At 49.5% G+C, this 23,816-nt stretch overlaps 1 protein-coding gene across 1 annotated transcript in view; it reads left to right on the top strand.

Moving 5' to 3' along the window:
- The first annotated feature begins 7,389 nt into the window (after window positions 1-7,389).
- The window catches only part of STK10 (serine/threonine kinase 10), a 120,182-nt gene continuing 103,755 nt past the window's right edge, over window positions 7,390-23,816 (top strand). The window contains exon 1 of the mRNA XM_060144184.1: window positions 7,390-7,736. Coding sequence (XP_060000167.1) covers window positions 7,581-7,736 — 156 coding nt within the window. The 5' untranslated portion in view covers window positions 7,390-7,580. The remainder of the gene's footprint in view (window positions 7,737-23,816) is intronic.

Genomic DNA, 23,816 nt, shown 5'->3' with positions numbered 1-23,816 from the left:
ATCAGAGTGAAACTGCATTATACCAAAGACAAAGATTTTAAAGGCAATCAGAGAAGAAAGATTATCTTCAAAGGACTAATGATTAAACTTAACAATCAACTTCTTCACAACATGGAAACCAAAACATAATGTAGTACTATTTCAATGTGTAAAAACAATCATAGCCAAGCTAAAATTATACACTCAGTAAAATCGTCTTTCAAGACTGAAGGGAAGTTCCTTAAAGTTAAACATGAGATTACCATATAACCTAGCATTTCCACTCCTAGATATATATCCAAAAGAAATGAAAACAAGTATTCAGATACTTGTACAAAATGTTTATAGCAGCACTATTCACAATAGGCAAAAGGTGGAAACAGCCCAAATGTCCATCAACTGATGAATGGACAAATGAAATGGTAGCACATCCATACAGTGAAATACTTAGCCATGAAAGAGAATGATACATGTTACAATGTAGATGAACCTTATAGTAAGTGAAAGAAGCCAGGCACAGAAGGTCACATATTGTATGAGTCCATTTATATTAAATATCCAGAAGAGGCAAAGCCATGGAGACTGAAAGCAGATCAGTCGTTGCCAGGGGCTGGGGGCCAGGGGAGTGGGTGATGGGAAGTGACTGCTTACAGGATCCAAAGATTCCCACTGGGGCGATGAAAATGTTTCAAACTGGACAGAGGTGATGGTTGAACAACACTGTCGATGTACTAAATGCCACTGAATTGTACACTTTAAAATAGGTAATTTTATATTATGTGAGTTCCACCTTCATTTAAAAGAATGAGGAGGAAAATCAAACCTGAATTTGATCAATTTATAGAAAATATAAATCAGGGAAACAGGACAGCAGAGGTCCATGTTAAATGACACTACGGGGACACAATCAACAAAACCCAGACTGTGGACAGCTCTAAAAGAAAATGACTCCACTTCTTCAATAAACATTTACAAGAAAAGAAAAAGAGATGGAAGAGGGATCTATAAATTAATAGTTAAATTTCTTTCAAATCACATCAACCAATTACAGTGTATGGACTTATGAGGATCCTAATTCATAGAGATTGTATATGTAAAAACCCACAAAAACAAACAACAAAAGCATGAGATGATGGAGAACTATGAACACTGATTGGATGTAATATTAGGAATGACAGTGGATGTGGTGGTGGTTTAAAAAGATAAAATGGTAAGATGCCTGGAATTTGCTTCAAAATAATCCAGGCCCGTGGGTGTTGGTATACATATAACAGGATTGTTCAAACATGAACTGACTGATGAGTGTACAGGAGTACTAGCTTATACTATTCTTTCTACTTTGAATATGTTTGAAATTTTCTATAGTGAAAAAAAAAATTAGGATGAGATAAAGCTGTATTCAGGCAAAAACAAACAAACAACCAAACTAAAAATGATCACCAACGGACCCTCCCAAAAGAAATTCTAAAGGATCAACTTACGGTAGTCAGAGAATGATCACAGAGAGAAAATCCAAGATATCAGAAGGAATAGAGAGCAACAAAGTAGTAAAAATACGTGGGTCAGTGCAAGTAAACAGCCATGGGGTAAAATAGTAACAATGTCATAGGGAGTTTAAAATGATAAAGTTTAAATGCAATACAATTATGACAGAAGGAGGGCGCTAACAAAATAAATCCATACACACAAAAACAGAAAATTAACAGCTATAAGTGAATTCTTCAGGCACAGAAAAATAATTCCGTATGGAAACACAGAAATTCAGGAAGGGATGAAGAGTACCAGAAATTGAAAATATGTGAGTAAATCTAAATGAATCTTGACTGTATAAAACACTAAAAATAATGTCACATGAAGAAGCCAGCTGTGGTGCCCTCAGAACTCACCAGGAGCTACGTAGGGAAAGATCTATTGCTGCTAGGGGAAGGGAGAAAAAAATGGTGTAATATTTAACTGCATTTTCCCAGCGTATTAGGGTGAGTACTGCTACCTACTGTAACAAACAATTCCCAAAATGTCAGAACTCTCTTTTCCAATGCCATAGTAGCAGTAACATTCAAGATGATGGTGTTCTGAGGGTGCCACGGTGTACACAGAGTAGAAATACAATGTTGTACACGTGAAACTTATTTAATGTTATAAACCAACGTCACACCAATAAAAAATAAATTTAAAAAATAGATGATGGTTCCCTATCAGTCTTGAGTTCCTCAGTGACTACACGAAAAGACAGAGGATCTTTCCATGTCCTGGGGGTGAGCACTGTGGATTTTATCTGGGCCTTGAGAGTGAGGGGTTCCTCTCTCCCAGCAGCAGAAAGCTGTTGCTTTGAAGAATTTTGCTTTTGCTACTTCTGAGGAAGTAGATGAGACCTTATACTCAGCCCCTGGCAGGCACCAACCACCTCCTTCACTCCTGCATCAGCAAGAACTGTGCTGCCCTGCCCCCAGTTTTTCTTACAGGCTCCCATTGGCGACCCATGGGAAGGAGTTTGCCAGTGTGTGTGATTGCCCCTTGTGTCTGGGAACTCCAGCTATTCCACACTGACGTGGTATCCCAAACTTTGCCTCTAATCATCTGCTCAAACTTTGGTTAAAGCTTTCTTCACCACTTGTACGGTGGCTGCCATTTTCAGCCATGTTCTGCCAAAGGTCCAATGGTTGGTGTGCCCTCTCTCTCCTTGCAGGGGCTTGTTCTTTGTGAGAATTCACTTTCCTTGGTTGCCTTGTGACCTCAGTTCTTTGATATGCTCAAGAAAAGTTATAGTTTTGTAGATCATCCATCTTTTTTTCTCACTAAGATAGATGCTACATTCTTTGTAGCTTTCTATACAGTAAGAAACCATCTTTGTTGTGTTAAGCTACCAAGACGTTGAGGGTTTTATTGCAGCATAACAGCCTGTTCAAATGGATACAGTGGTTTTTATCTGCATTTCCCCGATGACTAATGAAGTTGAGCATGTTTACATGTGCATGTTTGCCATCTGTATTTTGTTTCAAGACAGAGGCACAGATGTTGATGTAAGGATAGACATTTCCTGTCTTACATCTAGAAAGACTTCTCCAAGGAGCCATAGTATCATTTTATGGAAAATTGTATTTGGAGACCACAATCTAGGCTCTGCTTAGCTTTTCTGGTCTGTGAGCTTATTGGCTTTCTGTTTGGTCTCGTGACCTCCTTCCCTAAGCTCTGCAGTTTAGGATTTGGCAGATGCCTTGAGGGCAAAAGCCTAGAGTAAGATACCACTAGTAGTCACTGGAATGGCTAGAGTTTTTAAAAACTGATGATATCAGTGTGATTGGAGCAACATCACTTGTGGGAACGTAAAGTGATAGAACCACTTTGTAAAATACTTGGACAGCCTCTTAAAAAGTTAACCATATACTTAGCGTATGATCCGGCAATTGCACTCCTAGGTGCATCTAGGAAAATGAAAATATATATCCATACAAAGCCTTGTAAACAAATGTCCGTAGTAGCTTTATTCATGATAACAAGACTGGCAACTCAAATGTCCATCAGCAGCTAAATGGATAAACAAATTGTGGTATATCCATACACTACTCAGCAGTTAGAAAGAACGAACCACAAATACATAAAACAACATGATGAATCTCAAAAATATGCTGAGTGAAAAGAAGCCAGGCTTAAAAGAGCACTACTGTATGATTCCATTTATATGGTTAACTAGGAAAGATATTTGCAATATATGGTGACAGAAAACAGATTAGTGGTTGCCTGGGGTGAGGCGTGTGAATGGGGACTGACTTATGAAGAAGCATACCTTGGAAAGGTTACTTAGCCTCTCTAGAGGGAGATAAAATATTTGCTTTCCAGGAATGCAAGAATGTTTCAATAAATGAAATTTACCATGTCTATAGGCTAGATGAGAAACCTCATATGATTAATCATATGATAAATGCAGAAGAAACATTTGATAAAGTTCTACAGCTATGAGAAAAACTTATTAGCAAATTAGGTATAGCAGGGAACTTTGTGTGAAGGTCTTTTGCCACAATCTTTGGTAAACATCATACTTAAAGGAGAAACTTTAAACCCTTTTCCATCAAATATTGGACCAAGACAAGAATTCCTATTTTCACGGTTACTGTTTAACATAAAGCTAAAGATTCTAGCAAATGCTATAGGAAAGTAGAAGAAATAAGAAGTGTAAAGGGGCTTCCCTGGTAGCACAGTGGTTGAGAGTCCGCCTGCTGATGCAGGGGACACGGGTTCGTGCCCCGGTCCGGGATGATCCCACATGCCACGGAGCGGCTGGGCCCGTGAGCCATGGCCGCTGAGCCTGTGCGTCCGGAGCCTGTGCTCCGCAACGGGAGAGGCCGCAACAGTGAGAGGCCCGCGTACCACACACACACAAAAAAAAGTGTAAGGATTGTTACAGTAGAAGCTGTACAAAGACCCGTGACATCTCTCAACTTAGCGGTGTCCTCTTGGCCCTCTAGCAGGGCAGGCTAGAAGTGCTGCCCTAGGGAGCAGCCCTTGGCCAAGGACAGATGAGGTTTAGAGGAAAATTCCCCAGTGTCCTTGACTGTCAGATAGGCTGAGTCTGAAGTGTGTTGCATCATCCTGATCCCCAGAATCCCCCAGTGGGATTAAGCCCCAGTTGGCCACAGCAGTAATCATCTACAAAGTACACCCTTTACTGGCTTCAAGTGTCTCCTGTCTTAGCTTCCCACTCCCTACTGGTGCCTCCTGGCATCACCTCCCAAATAAACTATTTGCATTCAGATTCTTATCTTTGGGGAAATCTAGCCTAAGAATACAGTCAAATGCTTTTTCTGTGACTATCAAGAGTATGCGATTTTCTTCTTTACTTTGTCAATCCAGTGTCTTACTTTAATGGTTTTTATTCCTAGATAGAACCATTCTTTTATTTCTGGATAAACCTTTCTTAGTCATGATGTTTTTATTAGCCTCTGGTTTCATCTTGCTCGTATTCCCCCCCACACATCTATTTCCTAAGTGAAATTAATCTACAATTTTCTTTTACTATTCCTACCTAATTGTAGTAAAGCTCATCTCATACAAATGAGTATATTTCCTTTTTTTCTATCTTCTTAAAGTATTTATATGAAGAGAGAGATTATTTGTAAAACCACATAACCTGATGTCTTTCAGTGGGGGCAGACTTTAGATTTTTGATTCATTTCTTTATTGGTTATTAGCTTATTTAGGCTTTTTATTTCTTATTGAAATTATGTGTCTTTTATATATCATATCATATATTTATATATCATTTGTTTATATCATTTATATTTTCTTCTACATGATTACCCATTTCACATAAATTAAAATGTATTCACATAAAATTGTTTAAAATACTGATATCAAAATCTCTACTGTACCTAATATTCTGTCACTTTTTTCATTTTCATTGTCTTGGGGAATATTTTTCTTTCTGCAACTCTTTTTTTATCTTTTTGACCAGCCTTGTCTGTTAGTTATCTCAGAGGTATAGCTTTGGTTTTGTTGAACCTCTCTGATTTCTTACAACTGTACTTAAGTATAATTTACATATCATAAGATTCAGCCATTTCAAGTATACAATTTAGTGATTCTTAGTAAACTTGCCAAGTTATTATATCATCACCATAATCCAGTTTTAGAACATTTTCATCACCCCAATAAGACTCCTCACGTCCATTTCAGCCTAGTCCTTGGCAACCATTAATCTGCTTTCTGTCCCTATGGATTTGCCTTTTCTAGACATTGCATACAAATGGAATCATATAACGTGTGCTGTTGTGTGTCTGGCTTCTTTCACTTACAACATTTTTGAGTGAAGCTCTCCATTTTTGTTTCTCATTTTATTTTTTCTGGAGCTATCGCAGAGCCAGTCTCATAGAGTCGTGTGTGGCTTGGCCCGGCTTGGGGATGAACTGGGACTGGGACTCCCAGTCCCAGCCCCTCTAGACTGACCTGTGGTCAGAGCCCCCACCTCCCAGTGGGAAAGCCTCCCCCATTGTCCCCTCACCCCCTTCACAATGTTGGTCAAATGGACTGAAACTAATGAAAGACCGGCCTTCCAGCTTGTTCTGGGAGGTTTAAACTTGGGCTTACTTGGTGAGAGCCCAGCCTTGTGCTGCATTTCCTCCTTTTAGTGATAAAGACCCTCTACGATTGCAACCACTCATTAGGTTGTGGGGACATTTCAAAGTGCTTGGCAACCTTTACTCAGGGCATCCTTTGTGCAGACCACCACCAGTACCCTAGGCTTCTGCATTTGGCTTTCCAAATTTAGAACTACACTTGGTGTTTGTATGCGACTCAGGAAGGGGTGAAAACACCTCAACATGGACCTTCTCCGCAGGGACGTGGTCTATTGGAGTGTGACATTCCCCGAGACTCAATTTGCTTATGTGGGAGAGTTACCATAATAAGCTTTACAGGTTGCCCACCTGCCCACCCCTCAGCACTCGCTGCTTGGAACCTACTTAGATTTAGATACGTGTTAACTGTCCTAGAGACAGTTAACAGTAGCAGGTGGAAAACGGACAGGATCGAGGATGACGGTGGTCAAAGAAAACTTCAATTCTATGTATAATGAGCTTATTTTTAAAATTTGTAAAATTAAGAATAAGGAAGTTTTTTACCTATGCAGATATATCTGAAGATCCATCAGGAAGCATGTGATAAGTAAGTCCCCACGGAGCGCTCTCTCTTAGCCCTGTAATCCTGGCCGGTTGGTGGATCTCGGTGGGGCAGAGCCCCTGGGAAGCAGGAAGCGAGCCGGGGAGCCTGGGTTTTCAGGGACTGACCGTCGCCGCAAGGGCGCAGCATTTCCCGCGCTAGGAGGCAGCACCACGCCGAGCAATCCGCACCGGATCCGCCCGCAGGATGTGCAGCCCGGGGCTAGTGCCCTCGCCCGCCGGGCGCCCCCACCTGAAAAGTGGGCGCGAGCAGAGCAGTCGCGCGGGGCCGTTACGGGGCGGATTCAATGATTAATGCCGGTTCGCCTTTTTGGTCTTTGGACAGCAATCAGTGGGCGCTCCCGAATAACCAGTCTGCTTCCCCTTTCGCTCCCGCAGAAAGTTTGGGAGCCACGAGACACGGTGGGCCCCCCAGACCCGGTATGGTCCCACCGAAGGGTCCACTAAGCTCGCCAAAGCCTAGTCCGTGGCTCGCGGGCGTGCGGCGCGCGGGGGACTACAGTTTCCAGAGTGCCCTGCGGCGACGGGCGGAGCCGGGGAGCGCCCGCAGCCAATTAGGGGGTCTCCGGGCGCTGCCGGGGAGCGGCAGGTGGAGTCGGGCCGATGGGCGGGAGCGGGGCCGGGTCCCCGGAACGCGTCCCGGGGCTTGCGGGCTGGGCGGGGGCGCGGCGCGAATTGGGTCTACATCGGGAAGCGGCCCGGAGATTGGACCGAGCGGGGGCGGGGACCGCGGCCGCCTGCGCGGTTCCGGGTGCTCCCGCCGCGCGCAGCCCAGGGCGCACTTGACCGGGTCTGGCTGCGGGGAAGGGCGGGTCTGGGGAGAACCCCAGAGCGCCGCGGCGTCCTCCAGCCCCTCCCTCGCGGCCGCCGGAGCTACAGCCCAAGCCGGAGCCGGCTCCACCTCGCCCGCCGGCTCGCGTGCCCTCAGCCATGGCTTTCGCCAATTTCCGCCGCATCCTGCGCCGGTCTACCTTCGAGAAGAGAAAGTCCCGCGAATATGAGCACGTCCGCCGGGACCTGGACCCCAACGAGGTGTGGGAGATTGTGGGCGAGCTGGGCGATGGTGCCTTCGGCAAGGTTTACAAGGTGAGGGCGCTGTGTTGGTGGTGCGTGGCTCGGGGCGCGTGGAGCGGCTCCGGAAGGAAGGGGCGCTGGCCCTGGTCAGTCTCGGCCACGGCTCGGGAGAACGCAGAGGGCTGCCCGGCCCTGAACTCGGAGTCCCGGGGTCCTGTCCTGGTGATCCTTGTTCTTCGTTGGGGTCGGGGGTGGGGTATCCTCACACAGCCCGGCTGAGTCCCTGCGTGCCGGACGCCCCCTCCGGGCACGGCTGCTGCCCCGAGCTAAGTTTCTGAGCACTTCCTGTGCGCCCTGCACGGCTCTCGGCGCCGCAGGGGGAGACAAAGGGGGCGCTTAAAGGACTTTAGCATCCGAGACGAGGTATCCGCGGTAAAACTGATACTAGGCATACTTTTTAAGGGAGGTCACTCAGGGTCTGTGAGAGTGCCGAGGCGCTGGGGGCAGAGAAACTCGGCTGCGTCTGGAAGGGTTGAGTCCGGTGAAGTTGGGGACACACCTGAAGACGAGCCAGAAGACGGGAGAGACAGGAGGTGGAGGGGGGGGTTGTCTAGAGTGAGAGGTTAGGCATGGAAATGTGGGCTGGGGCTGGGCAGAGGGGAAAAGTCTAGGGCCTCGTGAATCCTGCGCTTCGGGTCAGATTTGAGTATGTGGATGAGTGAGTCACAGCTGGGGAGTCTTCCAGTCTGCAGTCACCTTTCCCTAGAAGAATGAAAGGCCAGAGAGCTTTTGTGGAGGGGTGGGTGGGGCAGAGCTGATTATTTGTAGACACGTTTGCAGCAGGTCATTGTCTGGTTTCTGGTCCTGAGAACACATTCTGAGTTGCTCAGTCGTATTGGGGACCCAAACACTTAGAGCTTGACTCCACGCTTTCCCTGATCTCCTTTCCCCCAGGAAACTCTTTACTGAGAGAAACCCACATGTTAAGCTGGTGGTTTCTACAGGAGGGCACCTCCTTCCTAAGCCACCATCACCTTCTTTGGGGCTCCTATAGCTTGTAGATCACTCTGACCCCAGGGTTTCCCTTTTAGGAGCCTGGACCACAGAGAGAGCTTCTCTAGGCCACCCCTGGTCAAGACTTGCTCTCTTTGCCTTGAAAGTGGTGGAGAGCCTAATCACCAAAGTGTAGTCCCTGGAGGAGTACCACCAGCATCACCTGGGAGCTCGTTAGAAATGTGGAATCTCGGGCCCCACCCTAGACCTAATAAATAATAAAGTAGGGTCTGCATTTCAGCAGATGCCCAGATCCCCCTGATTAGAATCCCCCATGTTACGTGCGCTTTAAGTTTGAGAAACATTGCTCTAGGGGCAATTTTGAAGTCACCCAGCCCCTCAGGGTGCCTGTTTTGTTCCCTTACCACCTCCCCACGGAGCCAGCACTTCCTTTTACAGGGTGAAAGCCCCACTGGAGCAAAGGTTCTGTGGTTGGAAGGCTGGCCTCTGTGACACTCATACCTGTGGCTCTCAGCTGCCTTGATTTGCTGCCTTTCTCTGCCTGAGGGTTCTGCACGTATTCCAGGGCCCTCAGCACATACTTCACTCGCACATCTTTTCTTTCCCTTTCTCAGAGCTGCCTCTCCCTCCTAGCGGCACCAGGAAACTGTCCTCAGTCTTGCGGCTCCGCCAGACACCCCACCGGTGTACTTGCCTTCCCCTGATGGAGCCTGCTCTGCCAGGTGTGCTCTGACCACCGTAAGAACAGCTGGACCCTTGGTCAGCTCACCACATCCCCCGCTTTCTCCAGAAGGTTAAGTTGGTGTTTTTAGTGCATGATGTTGTTCTGTTAGAGGCTGACTTTCCATTGCAGTCTCGTCCCTGTCCCCTAATGAATCCTGGCTTCATAAGGTTCATTTTCTTTCAAACCTAAATGCAGAACTTTGCTTCTAGGCTGGTAAGATTTCCCCTTGTCAGTTTCGACTGTCATTTCCTCCTGCTTTAGCCCCACAAAACTCCCTTACAGCTCTGAAAGTTTCATACAAAGGAGCCCATCTGATTCACAGGTTATTTTGTCTCCTCCAGAGACACGTGAACTGTCTTCTCCAGAGCACGTGAACCCTGTTAAAAGTGAGTCTAGTGCTCAAAGCTGTGAGCCGGCTGCACCACAAGCCCCTCCCCACCACCTCCGAACCCATGATTTTCTCATAATTAAGACAAGGGGAAGGTAGATCAGGAGAGCTGTGTGATGGCTGACACACCTGGACATTTATTAGGTTCCCTTCCTGGCCTTGGTGTGTGACCCTCTGATCTAACCCAACCCCATGTTACACGCAGGAATACGGGGGCTCAGGGAAAGGAAGGGACTAGAACCCAAGGCTCTGGGCTTAGTTACCAGCTAAGGAAGACCCGTCTTGGATCAGAGATCCCTGTGACCTTGTCTCCTACCCTGAAGAAGTGCTGCTTAGTCAGGCCCTTAGAGTTGAAGTTGAAGCAGGTGTTGCTTTACTAAAGATTCTAATCAGGGACCATAACTCCTTCCCACTTCTTTGTTCCCTGGCATGGCCATTTCAGCAGCACAGGCCAGAGGTTCCATCTAGGTTTTATGTCTGGGACCAGAACTTGCATTTTGACGTGGCACCTTGGTAACCCGTTGGCTGCGAGCTGGTGAAGTGATGGCCAGCAGCACCTCCTCTCCCTGTCCTAGAACTAGCAGATTTTTCTCCTGGCAGCCTAGGTGGTGAAGGCCTTTCTGAGGATTTCGCTGGTGTAAGAAGCCGTAGGAATCCCAATTTGTCAAAGGCTTGTCAGAAGAGGACTCCAATTACAGATGTCCTGAGGAGTGTCTTGCAGAGGCTCAAAGCCTCATGTCTTGAGACATTAGTGTCTCACGATGTGGAGCCTCTTTTTCCTTCTTCTCCCTGATAAATCATCAGTTGATCTCGGGAGAAAAAAGAGCCTCGTAGGATTGATTTTTTGCACAGTCAAGTTCATGCTCACCTACTCCTTAAGCGATTTCAAAAGAAAATCATTTCTCGTTCATTACTAGATACAAAGTAAAAGTCACAAGCTATATAGTTTCAAAATTCTTGCCCTTAATAATAATCTTTACTCTAAAGACAAGGTGGAGGGTTGAATGGAAGAAACTGCTTTCAGCCGGGTGTGCTCGCTGTCCTAGCTGTGGGTGAAGCAGGTACTTATGTGCTGAACAGAGACAGGGAGCATGGGGGCATGAAGAGTTGGGTTAACAGGCTGAGATGATTTTTCTGCTTCTTGAAAATTGCTTTAGTTGTCGTCTTATGTTGTCTTTAAGCTTTGAAAAGGCTTATGATTTTGCAAAATTAGGTGTATAGTACAAATTTGTTTTTAATTAAAAAGAAAAACATTACCTTAAGTCCCATCAGTTGCTGTTGACATTTTGATATATTTCCTTCCAGACTTAATGGATTTTTATGGAGAAAAAAATTTTTTTAATGCAGGGTTGTAATAATACACACCTACAGTGTTTTATGTTATCTTTCATTCCTAAAGCCTCTTCCTGTGTTATTCTAAATGCTTCACACATACCTTCTGGGATGGCTCAGTGCCCCCATGATTTTAATCTTATTGGATATTTAAGTAATTCGTACCCCCCCATTTTCTTTTTACTATTAACAAGTTAAAATTTTTTTTAATAAATTTATTTATTTTTGGCTGCACTGCGTCTTCGTTGCTGCACGCAGGCTTTTCTCTAGTTGTTGCGAGTGGGGGCTACTCTTCGTTGTGGTGCGTGGGCTTATCGCTGTGGCTTCTCGTTGCAAAGCACGGGCTCTAGGCACACAGGCTTCAGTAGTCGTGGCATGCGAGCTCAGTAGTTGTGGCTCACGGGCTCTAGAGCGCAGGCTCAGCAGTTGTGGCACACGGGCTTAATTGCTCCGCAGCATGTGGGATCTTCCTAGGCCAGGGCTCGAACCAGTGTCCCCTGCATTGGCAGGCGGATTCTTAACCACTGCACCACCAGGGAAGCCCAACAAGTTAAAATTGATTAAATGCTTATCATGTGCCAGGCGCTGTGTTAAGCCCTTTACACAATACAGTCAGGTCTGCTGTAGTGTAAATATGCCTTCCTAAAAATCCCTGAATTGTGCAAAACATGCAACAAAAATCAGAGGCCTTGTGAGAAAAATGGGGCTAAGGGCACAACACTCAAAAACTTCATCAGCACATTAGAAAAAAATAAAGATAGGAACCTAAAAAACAAGTAGCACCGTTTTACACAAGTTTTGCAGATAAGAAAGACAAAATTATCACAATAAATACAACACTGAACTGGGAAAGAGGTCTGCAAGGCTGCTTGTGGCTGTGGGTGGGAAGCATTGCAGTATGTGAAGCTGTGGAAGGAGGGTTATCTGAAAAGAGGGTTATCTGAAATCAGGGGGCACGTTGGACCCCCAGATGGGGTGGGTGTGGCTTAAAGGTTGCTGAGAGATGTTTGAGGTGCCTGTGCCATTTGTGCATTCCTTTGCTGCTTGGCTCATCTGGGTGAAGTTTTCTGCGTTCACCTAGTGTTTCTGGCAGACAGAACAGAACATAAGCAAATGTGAATTTAGCGTTTTGATAAAATTGTTCCCTAATACATCAGTGGCGTTGGAACAAAACTGGCATTTTTTAAAGTAAACTTTATAGCAAAGCTGACTGTATATTTTTATTTATTTAGTTTTGGCTGCATTGGGTCTTTGTTGCTGCGCGCAGGCTTTCTCTAGTTGCGGCGAGTGGGGGCTACTCTTCGTTGCGGTGCGTGGGCTTCCCATTGCGGTGGCTTCTCTTGTTGCGGAGCACAGGCTCTAGGCACCCAGGCTTCAGGAGTTGCGGCACGCGGGCTTCCGTAGTTGTGGCTCACGGGCTCTAGAGCACAGGCTCAGTAGTTGTGGCGCACGGGCTTAGTTGCTCCGCAGCATATGGAGTCTTCCCGGACCAGGGCTCGAACCCATGTCCCCTGCATTGGCAGGCGAATTTTTAACTACTGCACCACCAGGGAAGCCCTAGGCTGACTCTATATTGATGAACAGCTTTGCTTGTAAAGTTTTTATATTTTAAATCATTTTTTTACGCTAGACTCCTATAAGGGAGTTACTCGGTTGAGGGAGTGATGTATGGCTCTTTGAGGGTGGTTTTTTTTTTTTTTTTTTGCGGTACGCGGGCCTCTCACTGTTGTGGCCTCTCCCGTTGCGGAGCACAGGCTCCGGAGGCGCAGGCTCAGCGGCCATGGCTCACGGGCCCAGCCGCTCCGCGGCATGTGGGATCTTCCCGGATTGGGGCACGAACCTGTGTGCCCTGCATTGGCAGGCGGACTCTCAACCACTGCGCCACCAGGGAAGCCCTTGAGGGTGGTTTTTTAAAGAAAATGAGATAAGTTAATAGAGGCCCCCTTTGCCCCTTGCCTTCGCTTAAGAGCCAATCCCCGAGTCCTCTGGGACCCTGCAGGAACCCGGATCTTAGCAGCGGCTGCCCCACGGGTGGGGACCTCAGGTGCCCCCGGGCTCAGAGAGCCATTGTTAACCCCCATCCTTCGGGTGCCATATCCTGCCCTGACACCCAGTTCAGACAAAGCTGAGGTTCTGGGCCCTCCCCGGCCAGGCGGGCTCCTTTCCCCTCATCTCTGCCTAAGAGTTTTAAAGCCTCGGTTTCCGCTTCCTCCTTCCTCCTTCCTCCGGGGTCTGCCGAGGTCTCCCGTGCGCCTCCCCTCCTCCTCCGGAAAGAGCTCTGCCCCCAGGCAGTAACCTTATTTCCGCTCAGTCTAGTGTTTTTAAACACAAGTCCATGCTATTGTGAGTGGGTTCCTGCCTGGGTCCTAAAACCAAGGTGGCCGGAGCTTCCTGGGGATGTTGCCTGCCCAGGGGGTCTGCCTGGGTCTGGAGGGGCAGATTGAGCACTGGCCGCCCTGAGACTTGTTCTGGCTGGGTCTATAGCAGGCCAGGGTGAAGTGAGCTAAACAACTAACGGTGCCCCCAGCCTTCACCTCCATTCAGGGTCCCCTGGCCTCCCGAGGTTACCTGGACTAGGCGGAAATCCCCAGGGGCTGCCGCCCCACAGGCCCCGAGAAAACAGCCCGGGATGGTCACTCCCAGGCCCAGCTCCTGCTGAGGGCAGTGGAGCAGGGTGGTTAAGGGAAGCAACTGGGGCTCAGGAGGATCTGGGTTGTAACCCCAGACAAGTGATCCCCTGCCTTCTGAGCCTCACACTCTTGTCTGTAAAATGGAGGTGATAATTTGGAGGACGATGGAGGACGAGATGAGCTAGGGAGGTGCAATACATTCAGCACCTGATCTCCACCCAGGAAGTGGGCAGGAAAGGATGATAGTTCATTATGGTTGATGCTCTTGCTATCAAACGGAGAAGGTCCTGGCCAGTTACTGCAGCTAAACTGGGGACAAGCAGAAGGCCTTCAGTGTTTGTAGCTTGTCCATGATACCAGGCTCCCCACCTTACTGACATTTGGGGCAGCCCATTCTTTGCTGTGGGGGCTGCCTGTGTATTATAGGATGTTAGCGGCATCTCTGGCTTCCACCCACAAAAGTACCACCACTGCCGGCACCTCCTCCTCCACCCGCAGTTGCCAGAAATGTCTCTGGACAAGGCCACATGTCCCCTGGGGGACAAGATCACTCCCGTGGCACACTGCTGCCTCATACAAATGAATGTGCCTCGATTCAGTTCAGCAAACAGGCCGCGTTCACCTGTGTGTATCACATCCCTGGGGGTGTGTGATGAAAGACTCGGGCCTCACAGCCAGGCAGACCAGGCTTTCAACCCTGGCTGCCCCACTTCGCCGCTGTGTGACGTCAGGCGAGTGGCTTGTCTCTGAGCCTCAGTTTCCCCATGTGTCCAGTGGGGCCGAGACCAGTACTCACCCCACAGATCAGCTGTGAGATCAGACCGGTAGCTCATAGGTGCTCAGGATGGGCCAGGCGCCTGCCACCCCTGCTGTTTTCAGGGCCACACGGGGGAGGAAAAGAAAGCTCTGCCAGGGTGAGCGAGCTGTAGCGGGACCAAGATGGGGCTAGAGTGAGAAGGGACGGCTTCCACCAGGCAGGGCGGGTGGGACGGGATAGAAGGCTGGAGGGAAGGAAGTCTGGGCCAGGAGAGAGGCCAGACAGTGAGGCTTGAGGTTGTCCCCTGGTGGCCCTTGAGCCAGGAAGGGCCTGCAGGTGGGTTTGTGTGGCTCCCACGGTGGCTGAACCAAGTTTGAAGTGATTGCAGGCGTTTTGAGATCAGGAGAGTTCCCATAAGAACCCTGATCCCTGTCTTGTGTGGAAATATCAGATGTGCTGGTACCGCCCACGTGTACTCCTGCGGGGCCACGTCTGCTGGAAGTGAGGGGCAGCCTCTGGGCCAGCGCTGTCCAAGGGGTATGTAACAGGAGACGCGTGTGCAACTTACAATGTTCTAGTAGCCTCATTCAAACAAGGAAAAACACCAGGAGAAATGAATTTCAATAGTATATTTTAATTATCCCAGTATTTCCAAAGTATGATCATTTCAGCATATAATCAATACAAAGAAAGAGTTATTTAAAGTTCTCATTCCATACTAAGTCTTTGAAATTGGTGTGCATTTGGCATTTACAGTGTGTCTCGGTGTGGACCAGCCACGGTTCAGGGGCTCGGTAGTGACCTTGGCTGCTATACTGGGCAGCGCAGATCTGGCCTCTCTGTCCGCCAGCACCTGGTGCCCTCCCCCTGGTCCACTGTACACATTTCAAATGCCTCCTCAAACCCAGCGGTCAGTGGGTTTGGGAGCTGGGCTTGGCCTGGAGAGCTGGCCAGGGCGGGCCAGGTCTAGAACAGTGTGTGGGAGTCAAGTCAAGAGAGCCTTGAATGCCAAGTTGAGGGATTTGAATATGACGGTTACCGTCCTGCCTGCCCCAAGCCTCCGGGGTCTGACCAGGTCATGAGGTCAGCCTTGTGTGGTGTTAGAGAAGAGTGATCTTTGAATGGTCACCAGATGGGGAGTGGCTTGCCCACACAATTGGGGGATGCCAGAGCCAGGTATCCTGGCTGCCCAAGGTCAGGGTAGCCACTGATGAGTGAAGGCTGGGACAGAGTGGCCACGTCTTGGTGGCTGGAGCTGGTGGGGGTGGGAGGAGGACCAGAGCTGTGGTTGGAGCCCAAGTTAGAGTCCAGGGAGGGGAAGTGACTAATGGAAGGGGACTAGCCCGAGAGGGAGATGTTGTATGTGGGTGAGAGGCATGGAGGATTCTAGAGAACTAGGCCTGGTAGTCAGTAAGGAAAGAGAGCAGAGTCGGTGAGATGGGAAGGGAAGCTCACGTTTGCCAGGGACTAGAGATGGTCCGGGAACTTGGATGAGATCCTGGTTCCTGGAGTTAAAGCCTGGCCCTCCCTCTTGCAGGTTATGTGATCCTGAGAAAAGTACTTACCTGTGCCTCGGTTTCTTTAGTTGCAGAAAGGTACTACTTCATAGGGTTGTTGGAGTATGAAATAGCCCATGTAAACCCCTTGGTCCAGGACTCTGGAAAAGCTCACATGGGTGTTAGTCATTAGCATGATCAGCTGAACACCTACGTGTCAGGCACCGTGGGTTCCCAGGTGAACAAGATAAAGGAGTGGGGAGTTGACTTTTGCTCCATTCACTTTTTTTTGGCCTCACCGTGCGGCATGCAGGATCCTAGTTCCCCAACCAGGGATTGAACCCATGCCTGCTGCAGTGGAAGCACGGAGTCTTAACCACTGGACCACCAGGGAACTCCCACTCCATTCATATCTGTCCATCATTCCATCATGTATTCTTCTACCAGCCCCATGAAAAGCAGGAGTTAGTATCCCCACCTGATGATGCAGAAGCCCAGAGAGGTACAGTGACTTGCTCAGCATCACACAGCTCTTCCGTGGCAAAGTTGGGACTTAAACCCAGATATCTCTGGCCAGGAGCCTCTGCCTTTTCTGCTGTACAATACAGAGGGGAAGACAAATGGGCTTATTGGGAGGAGAGGGTCCAGGGTCCCTTCAGTGTGGTATCTCCTGTGGCCTTGACATTTGTGAGCCCAGGAATGTGCCTCTTCTTCGGGCCTGCCTCAGCCTCCACTGAATCTGAGCCCTGGGATGGCGATGGTGGCCTCTAATGCGGAGGAAGTGGTGATGGTCTTGGGCAGGGTTAGCAGAGGAAGTGGCAGGGGAAGGGGACGGTGTCAGGGTGGGGAAGCTGGGTGCTCCTGAGGCCCTTGTGGGCCCTAAGGTGCTGTGCACTCCTGTAGGCTGCCAGCAGGGAGGGAGGGATAGGCAGGGAGGAAGGGACTTGCAAAAGAGCTTCCTCCTTCCACCCCTTCCTCCCGCTCTCCATGTGCTCACTCCTCTTTCTCTTCCCCTTTCTCTCTGCTTTCCCCTTTGCTACAATTTTTTTTCTTCCTTCTCCTATAGCTTATTTTTTTCCTCCTAAGAACAGGCTGTACCAGAACCAGAATTCAAGCCCTAAGGGTGGCAGGTGGAGGGTTAACCACTATGCTGGTGACTAAAGAGTTAACATTAGCCAGCCTCCAAGTCTAAGGAGGATGGGGGCCACTGAGAGCAGTTGACGGAAGCACAGCCTTTTCTGCCTCAGGACCTTTGCACTTGCTGGTCCCTCTGCCTGCCACTCTCTTCCGATGACTGCACAGCTGGCTCCTTCTCATCCTCTGGGTCTCAACTCCCATGTTCCCTCCTGACCACAGTGACAGCTCCCTGCTGATTTCCTTCAAGCCTCCTGTCACAAACTGGGATTCTCTTGTGTGTCTCCTTGTTTATTTTCTTTCCTCTCTGGAGAATGTCAGGTCCTGGAGAGCAGGGAATTATCCATCTTTTGTGGATAACAGGTATGTGGTAGATACTGAGTTAATAACTGCTGAATGAATAAACGAATTGTAGTAAATGCCAGACCCAGGCTCCCCCCTCTCTTTAGGCAGGCCAGCACTGTGGTGATGAGTGCAGGCACTGAAATCAGTTCTGAGCTTTCTCCTGGCTTTGCTGCCTGCTTGCTGTGTGACCTTGGGAAAGTCACCTCACCTCTCTGAGGCTCAGTATCTTGAGCTGTAAAATGGGGATCAAAATAGTGCTTCCCTCAGGGAATTTGTGAAGATGGAGACGTGTGGCCAACCCTAACACCGTGCCCAGCATGGAGGAAGGAGAAGTGCATGGGGCTGTTGTCATTGTGATGATGATGTTCTCTGCGGGTTGGCTAGATTGCCTGGCCTGGCTTTCTGACGATTGACAGGCAGATTCCCTTGAGGCTCGTGGTCCACCTTCCCTTGCTTGTTACACTGGAGGCTGCTCCTGGGTAGACGCTGGTGTGTCGCGTCCCGGGGATCGGCCTAAAGCTTACGGCTGTGTAATGAGGATGAACAAAGAATGCTCCGTCCAGCCTTTGAGAAGTTCCCTGCCCGGGGAGGGCAGTCTCAGCTCCATGCCCGCCCTGTGACCAGTTGGTCCAGGATAGCCAAGGCCATCCTGGATGGCCAGAAGAGCAGCATTCATGGCCTGGAGGGAGAAGCTGATGCCGGTGCCTCACTTCCCTTCGCCCTCCTTCCTGGAAAGCTCCAGCCTGTCTTGTCTGGCAGCCCAGACCCAATTCTTGGCCCTCTGAGGTGGTTGTCACAAAGCTGGCTTTGTCGCCCTGAGGAATGACCCCATCAGAGCTGGCATGCCTCTCTGTTGGGCTTTGAGATTCTTTCTACCTTTTTTTTTTTTTTTTTTTTTTTTTTTGCGGTAGGCGGGCCTTGCACTGCTGTGGCCTCTCCCGTTGCGGAGCACAGGCTCCGGACGCACAGGCTCAGCGGCCATGGCTCACGGGCCCAGCCGCTCCGCGGTATGTGGGGTCTTCCCGGACCGGGGCACGAACCCGTGTCCCCTGCATCGGCAGGCGGACTCTCAACCACTGCGCCACCAGGGAAGCCCTCTTTCTACCTTTGGTTTGCATCTTGGTGGGCTCTGGTGCCATACTGGGTAGGCCTAGTTCTTTCTCAAGCCTCCTTTTCCTCCGAGTGCCTACAACACCCCCGCACCCACTTCGAGGTGACAGCTGGGGCTGAGGAGAGGTGACTGGTGTGCCTCCGTTCATGAGGAATCTGGAACCCCAAGCACCAGTGCCAGCCTCTGTCCCCCATCCCGAGCTTCTGATCTGTCTGCAGGACCGCCTGCGGGGACCAGCAGGGTGCACCTCAGAAGACCCCTGAATCACCCCACACCTCCCACAAGAGTCCTCCTCAGAGGCTCTGGACTGGGTGATGCCCTTCATCCCATGAGTCCCAGCAAGGCCATTGTCTTTGCTGAGTGACCTTGGGCAAGTGATGAGCCTCAGTTTCCTTTTCTGAAAAAGGGGGATAATACAGTCCCTTTCATAGGTGGGACCAAAGTGTCTTTACACCTGCAAACTTACAAGGCCAGTGCCTAAGGGCACACAGCAAAACTGACCCAGGCTTGGCCTCACATCTCAGTGCTATCTAGGGTACCCACCTGTGTGACCCGTGAGGCCTGGAGTGACCCTGCCACTTGGAGACCTGTCTGGCAACCTGTAAATCAAGTCTCAGGCTTTTGGACGCAGCACCCTGTGACCAGGGTAGAGAGCCCAACGACAGGGGATTGGTTAGACCTACGGTGGGCCCACCATTCAGTCTGCAGTAGTTGGAGGGGATGCTGTGGAAGGTGTTTTGTGATCGGAAGGGCTGTTCGTGGCATATTGCTAAGTAAAAAGGAGAATGACAAATCAATGTATACAGTTGAATCCCATTTTTTTTTTTTTTTTTTTGCAGTACACGGGCCTCTCACTGTTGTTGCCTCTTTTGTTGCGGAGCACAGGCTCCGGACGCGCAGGCTCAGTGGCCATGGCTCACGGGCCCAGCCGCTCGGCGGCATGTGGGATCTTCCCGGACCGGGGCACAAACCCGTGTCCCCTGCATCGGCAGGCGGACTCTCAACCACTGCGCCACCAGGGAAGCCCTGAATCCCATTTTTATGAAGTATGCAAGGACACATTTGTGGAGAGAGAGAGACAAGCATGAGTGGACAGTTGTGGGGCGTGCACTACGGCCCAGCCCTGCTCTAAGCGTCTTTGACATATTAACTCACTAAATGCTCACAACAGCCCATGAGGCGGGAACTGCTAACATCTTTATTGTACCAAGCAGGAAAATGAGGGACAGAGAGGTCACGTAAGTCCCCTGGGGTCACACAGCTGGGAGGTGTTAGGGTGGGGTTCCAGACAAGTCCAGGTGCCTCTGTACTGTGGAATCCTGGGAGGAGGTGCTCCAAGAAGCTTAAGGCGGTTATCTCTGGGACGATGCCTGGTTTGATTTTCTTCTTTGTACCAGTATGTTTTGAAGATGCTCTTTAACGAGTGTGTAATGCTTTTGGAATAATGAAAAACAGCACAAAAAGTACTGTTGATTGAAAGCACAGGGCAGCCTTAACTTCTCTGAGATTTGGGACTGACTAGAAAACAGGGTTGATAAAAGTGCATGACCCCCAGGTTGTGGTGAAGATTGAGTGAGGTGAGGCTTAAAGGTGCCTGCATGTGCAGGGAGTGGGTCCAGGGCGGCGGCCTGGATAAAGGTGCTTCCTTCCCTCTGTGCCGTCGACCCCAGGCCACCCGCCCCCCCGCGACTCAGCACCCAGTCCTCTCCCAGTCCTCTGGGTAGAGGGAGCCTGGGAAAGGTGGGAGCAGGAGCCTCAAGGAGGCAGAGCCCACGTCACCTGTCCCACCTGCTTTACCAGTGATAACGCGGGGTTGGATTCCCCAGAACTTTTGAAGAGCTGAGATCTGAAACCTCTCCTATCCCCAGCCAAGTTGGACAGGTTGCCCGGGTTTTTAGCCAAGGCTATGACATGGTATCTTTGGGGCCAATCCTGTTCGGGTTTCACTTTTTTATTTGCTGGCCCAGAAGGATTTGGCGCCTCAGCATTTCCCTGCTGTGCCAGGATTGCGCGCCAGGCTTCTCCTCCCCAAGGGAGAGAGTATTAAATGCCCGTCTTCGGAAGCCACGTTACTCCTCTGCTTTTGTGCTTCATAATCTTTGCTGTCCTTAAGTGTTACTTGTTCTGAAACTCAGCCGTTTCATTTGTCACTGAACTGCAACTTGGCCCGGCGATTATTGATCAGGAAGTGGTTTCCTCTCATTAACTGTGTATGTCCTGGCCCAATCAAAGGCTTTGGCTTTCCCAAGGTAAAGACGGCCCATCTTCCCAAACCAGAGAACAGAATAGATTCAGAAATCTAAATGTGTTGAGGAGACAATGGACTTCATGCCACTTTCCTTTCTTTTATGTGGAGGCCTCATTTCTCTCTGTTTACAAGGAGATACACACACCAATTCATTCATCCATCCATCCATCCATCCATCTGTTATTTTAAAATACTTATTGGCCAGATAGAATAATAGATACCTTGGTGAACGAGATAAACATGGTTTTAGGCTTTTGAGAACCAAAAATACACAGTCCCAGTGAAGGTAGTAACAACCAATAGTCAACTGACGAACCCGTGGTGGCTCATAAACTTTTTCATGTCACTGGAATTATCTCCATCTCCATCAGGAAACTAAAGTCTAGTTTCCTGTCTTCACCAAGGGCACGTAGCTGGTAAGTAGTAGAGTTGGAATTTGAACCTAGGTCCTGTGCTGTTTCCATTCCAGAAATCACTTGATAGGAATTTAGCCCATTTCTGGGACTTCCCTGGCTGTCCAGTGGTTAAGACTTGAGCCTCCAGTGCAGGGGGTGCAGGTTCAATCCCTGGTTGGGGAACTAGGATTCTGTATGCCGTGTGTTGAGGCCAAAAAAAAAAAAAAAGAAATTTGCCCATTTTTCAGTTTACTAAGTTGGGGATATTGGATGGAGTAGCATTGGTACTTGTAAAAAGAACTTTGTTGGCTGTAGTATAGAGGGAAGAAGAGAGGCTGGTTGTTCACAGAAGCCAGCAACAAGGTAGGCTCTGGTACCTTTTGGGAAGAAAGGAAGACTTGATGATTGTCTGCTCCCTAGACATACCTTTCATTCCTTTTTATCCCTCTCCCCCATCCATCTATTCATCCTCCTAGTCACTCACTCTCCTACCCATCTGCGAATCCATCCATCCATCCATCCATCTGCCCACTTACCCATCTTCCCATCCACCCACCCATCTGTCCATTCATCCTCCCACACACCCATCCTTCCATATGCCTTCCCTCCCACCCATCCTCCCATTCATCTAGCCACTTACCCATCTGCCTGTCTGGCTAGCCATCCTCCCATCTTCCCACACACCCACCCTCCCATGCTCCCATCCATCCACTGGCTGTTCTGTTCTAGGCTCTCTGGGGCAGAACAAGATGAATCTGACACGGGCTTAGCCTTTCAGAGCTCACAGCCAGGTCAGAGAGAATTTGTGAACACAAATGACTATGGCTCCAGGCAGTCTGTGATGAAAGCCCTAATAAGGTGTGAAGAAGTTCTAGCAGGGGAGGGGGGCTGGGGTGCTGGGAACATTTCCTGGAGCAGGCTGTGGTTGAGTTAGACTTTGTGGGATGGTTAAACCACAGGTATGGCGAAGGCACTCCAGGTGGAGGAAAGAGCATAAAGAAAAGCATGGAAGTAGGAAGCAGTCAGGCACTGGCTGTGGCAGGAGGTGAACGCAGGGGAGCAGTGGGATCCTGGACAAGTGAAGGGGGCAGGTCACCAAGGCTTTGGGCCAGGGAACTTGGGCTTGATCGTGTCAGCAGCAGGGAGCCATTGAGGGTTTGCCCTAAGAGGGTCTCTGGTTAAAGGCAACGGAGGGAGCCGTGGGAAAGGGGGATTGGCACACACAGCAGTTGGGTGGGAGCCCCTGGAGATTTCCCTCTGGAGGGCTTCTGAGGGGAAGGAGCACTGGGCAGAGAGCTGGACCTGAGCCGAACCCTGGCAGCCACTTCCTAGCTGTGTGACCTGGGACAAGTCACCTTCTCTACCTGGGCCTTCGTTTTCTATAGGAGGAGGTGGCAGTACTTTGCATCCCTCGTGGACCCGTGCTGGCTAAGGTGGGGCGCTCCTTATCCTGCCTCAAGAGACCATAGGAGGCCTCAGCAGGCCTTTTTCTTCTTGGCATGTGGTGCCTGTGGCTCCACTCTGCCCGCCCACTCATGCCCAACAGCCCGGGGGCGGTGGCAGCATCTGAGCCCAAGGCCGTATCTGCCACCCATCCTGTCCGCAGCCCTCAGACCACCCTGTTTGAGTTGATGTTGGGCCCTTCTCCTGCACGTAGCCGGTTCTGCTGTGACCCTGTTTCTTCCGGGGCCCGATTTCCTCCTTCCTTAATAGAGTTGAAGCCTTTCCCGCCATTGGTAACCGTCGTCACCAGGCAAAGATTAAGTGTGTTCAGGCAGGGATACCACAGTTGTATATTGTGGGGCACACACCAAGCCTCTTCTCGGTTCCAGTGGCCTGAACCTCATTTGACACATGCCTGGCCCAGCGTCCAGAATCAATCAAGGGGATTGATTTGCCTTGACCGCACCATCCTTCAGCTCTGACCCACCCGCCTGGGCTGCTCCTCTGACAGGTCAGCTGAGAGCCTTTCCTCACGCCTGCTGCCCAGCCAGGTTGCTAGGCGACCTCACGAGCATATGATCACCACCCAGTGTTCTTCTACCCACTTTCTGTGCTCAAGCCCTTTGTTTCTTCCTAGAGAAAGCAATGCATGTTTCTGAGGCTGGATCTGGGAGTGTTTTAGATGCTCCCTCACCTCTGTGAGAATGCCTTTTCTGCCAGGTGCAGCCTTGAGTGCAAAGCTGCCCACTTACCAGAACTTTCTGCAGTGATGAGACTGTTCTGCATCTGCTCTATTCAGTATGGTAGCCACTAGCCACATGTGGTTATTAAGCACTTGAAGTGTGGTTAATGTAACCGGGGAACTCCATGTTAAATTTCATTTAATTTCAGGTCATTGAAATAGCCACATGGGGCTAGTAGCTACCATATTGGACAGCACAGCTCAAGTGGGTTTCCGAGAGGAGAGAGTGCCCATCTCTGGAAACATTTAAGGCAAGATCTGGATGAACTGGTCAATTTCTGTGCCCCAACCCCAGTCTGTCCTCACCGGGCCCCCTGTGGGTAATTGCCGGATGTCATTGGGTGAAAATTACCTTTAGAAACCACTTGCATCCCTCATGGTGTGTCTCAGCAC

The sequence above is a fragment of the Lagenorhynchus albirostris genome, chromosome 3, assembly GCF_949774975.1.
Source record: "Lagenorhynchus albirostris chromosome 3, mLagAlb1.1, whole genome shotgun sequence".
NCBI lineage: Eukaryota > Metazoa > Chordata > Mammalia > Artiodactyla > Delphinidae > Lagenorhynchus > Lagenorhynchus albirostris.
The sequence above is the reverse complement of the archived record's forward strand: the minus strand, read 5'-3'. Positions and strand labels throughout refer to the sequence as shown.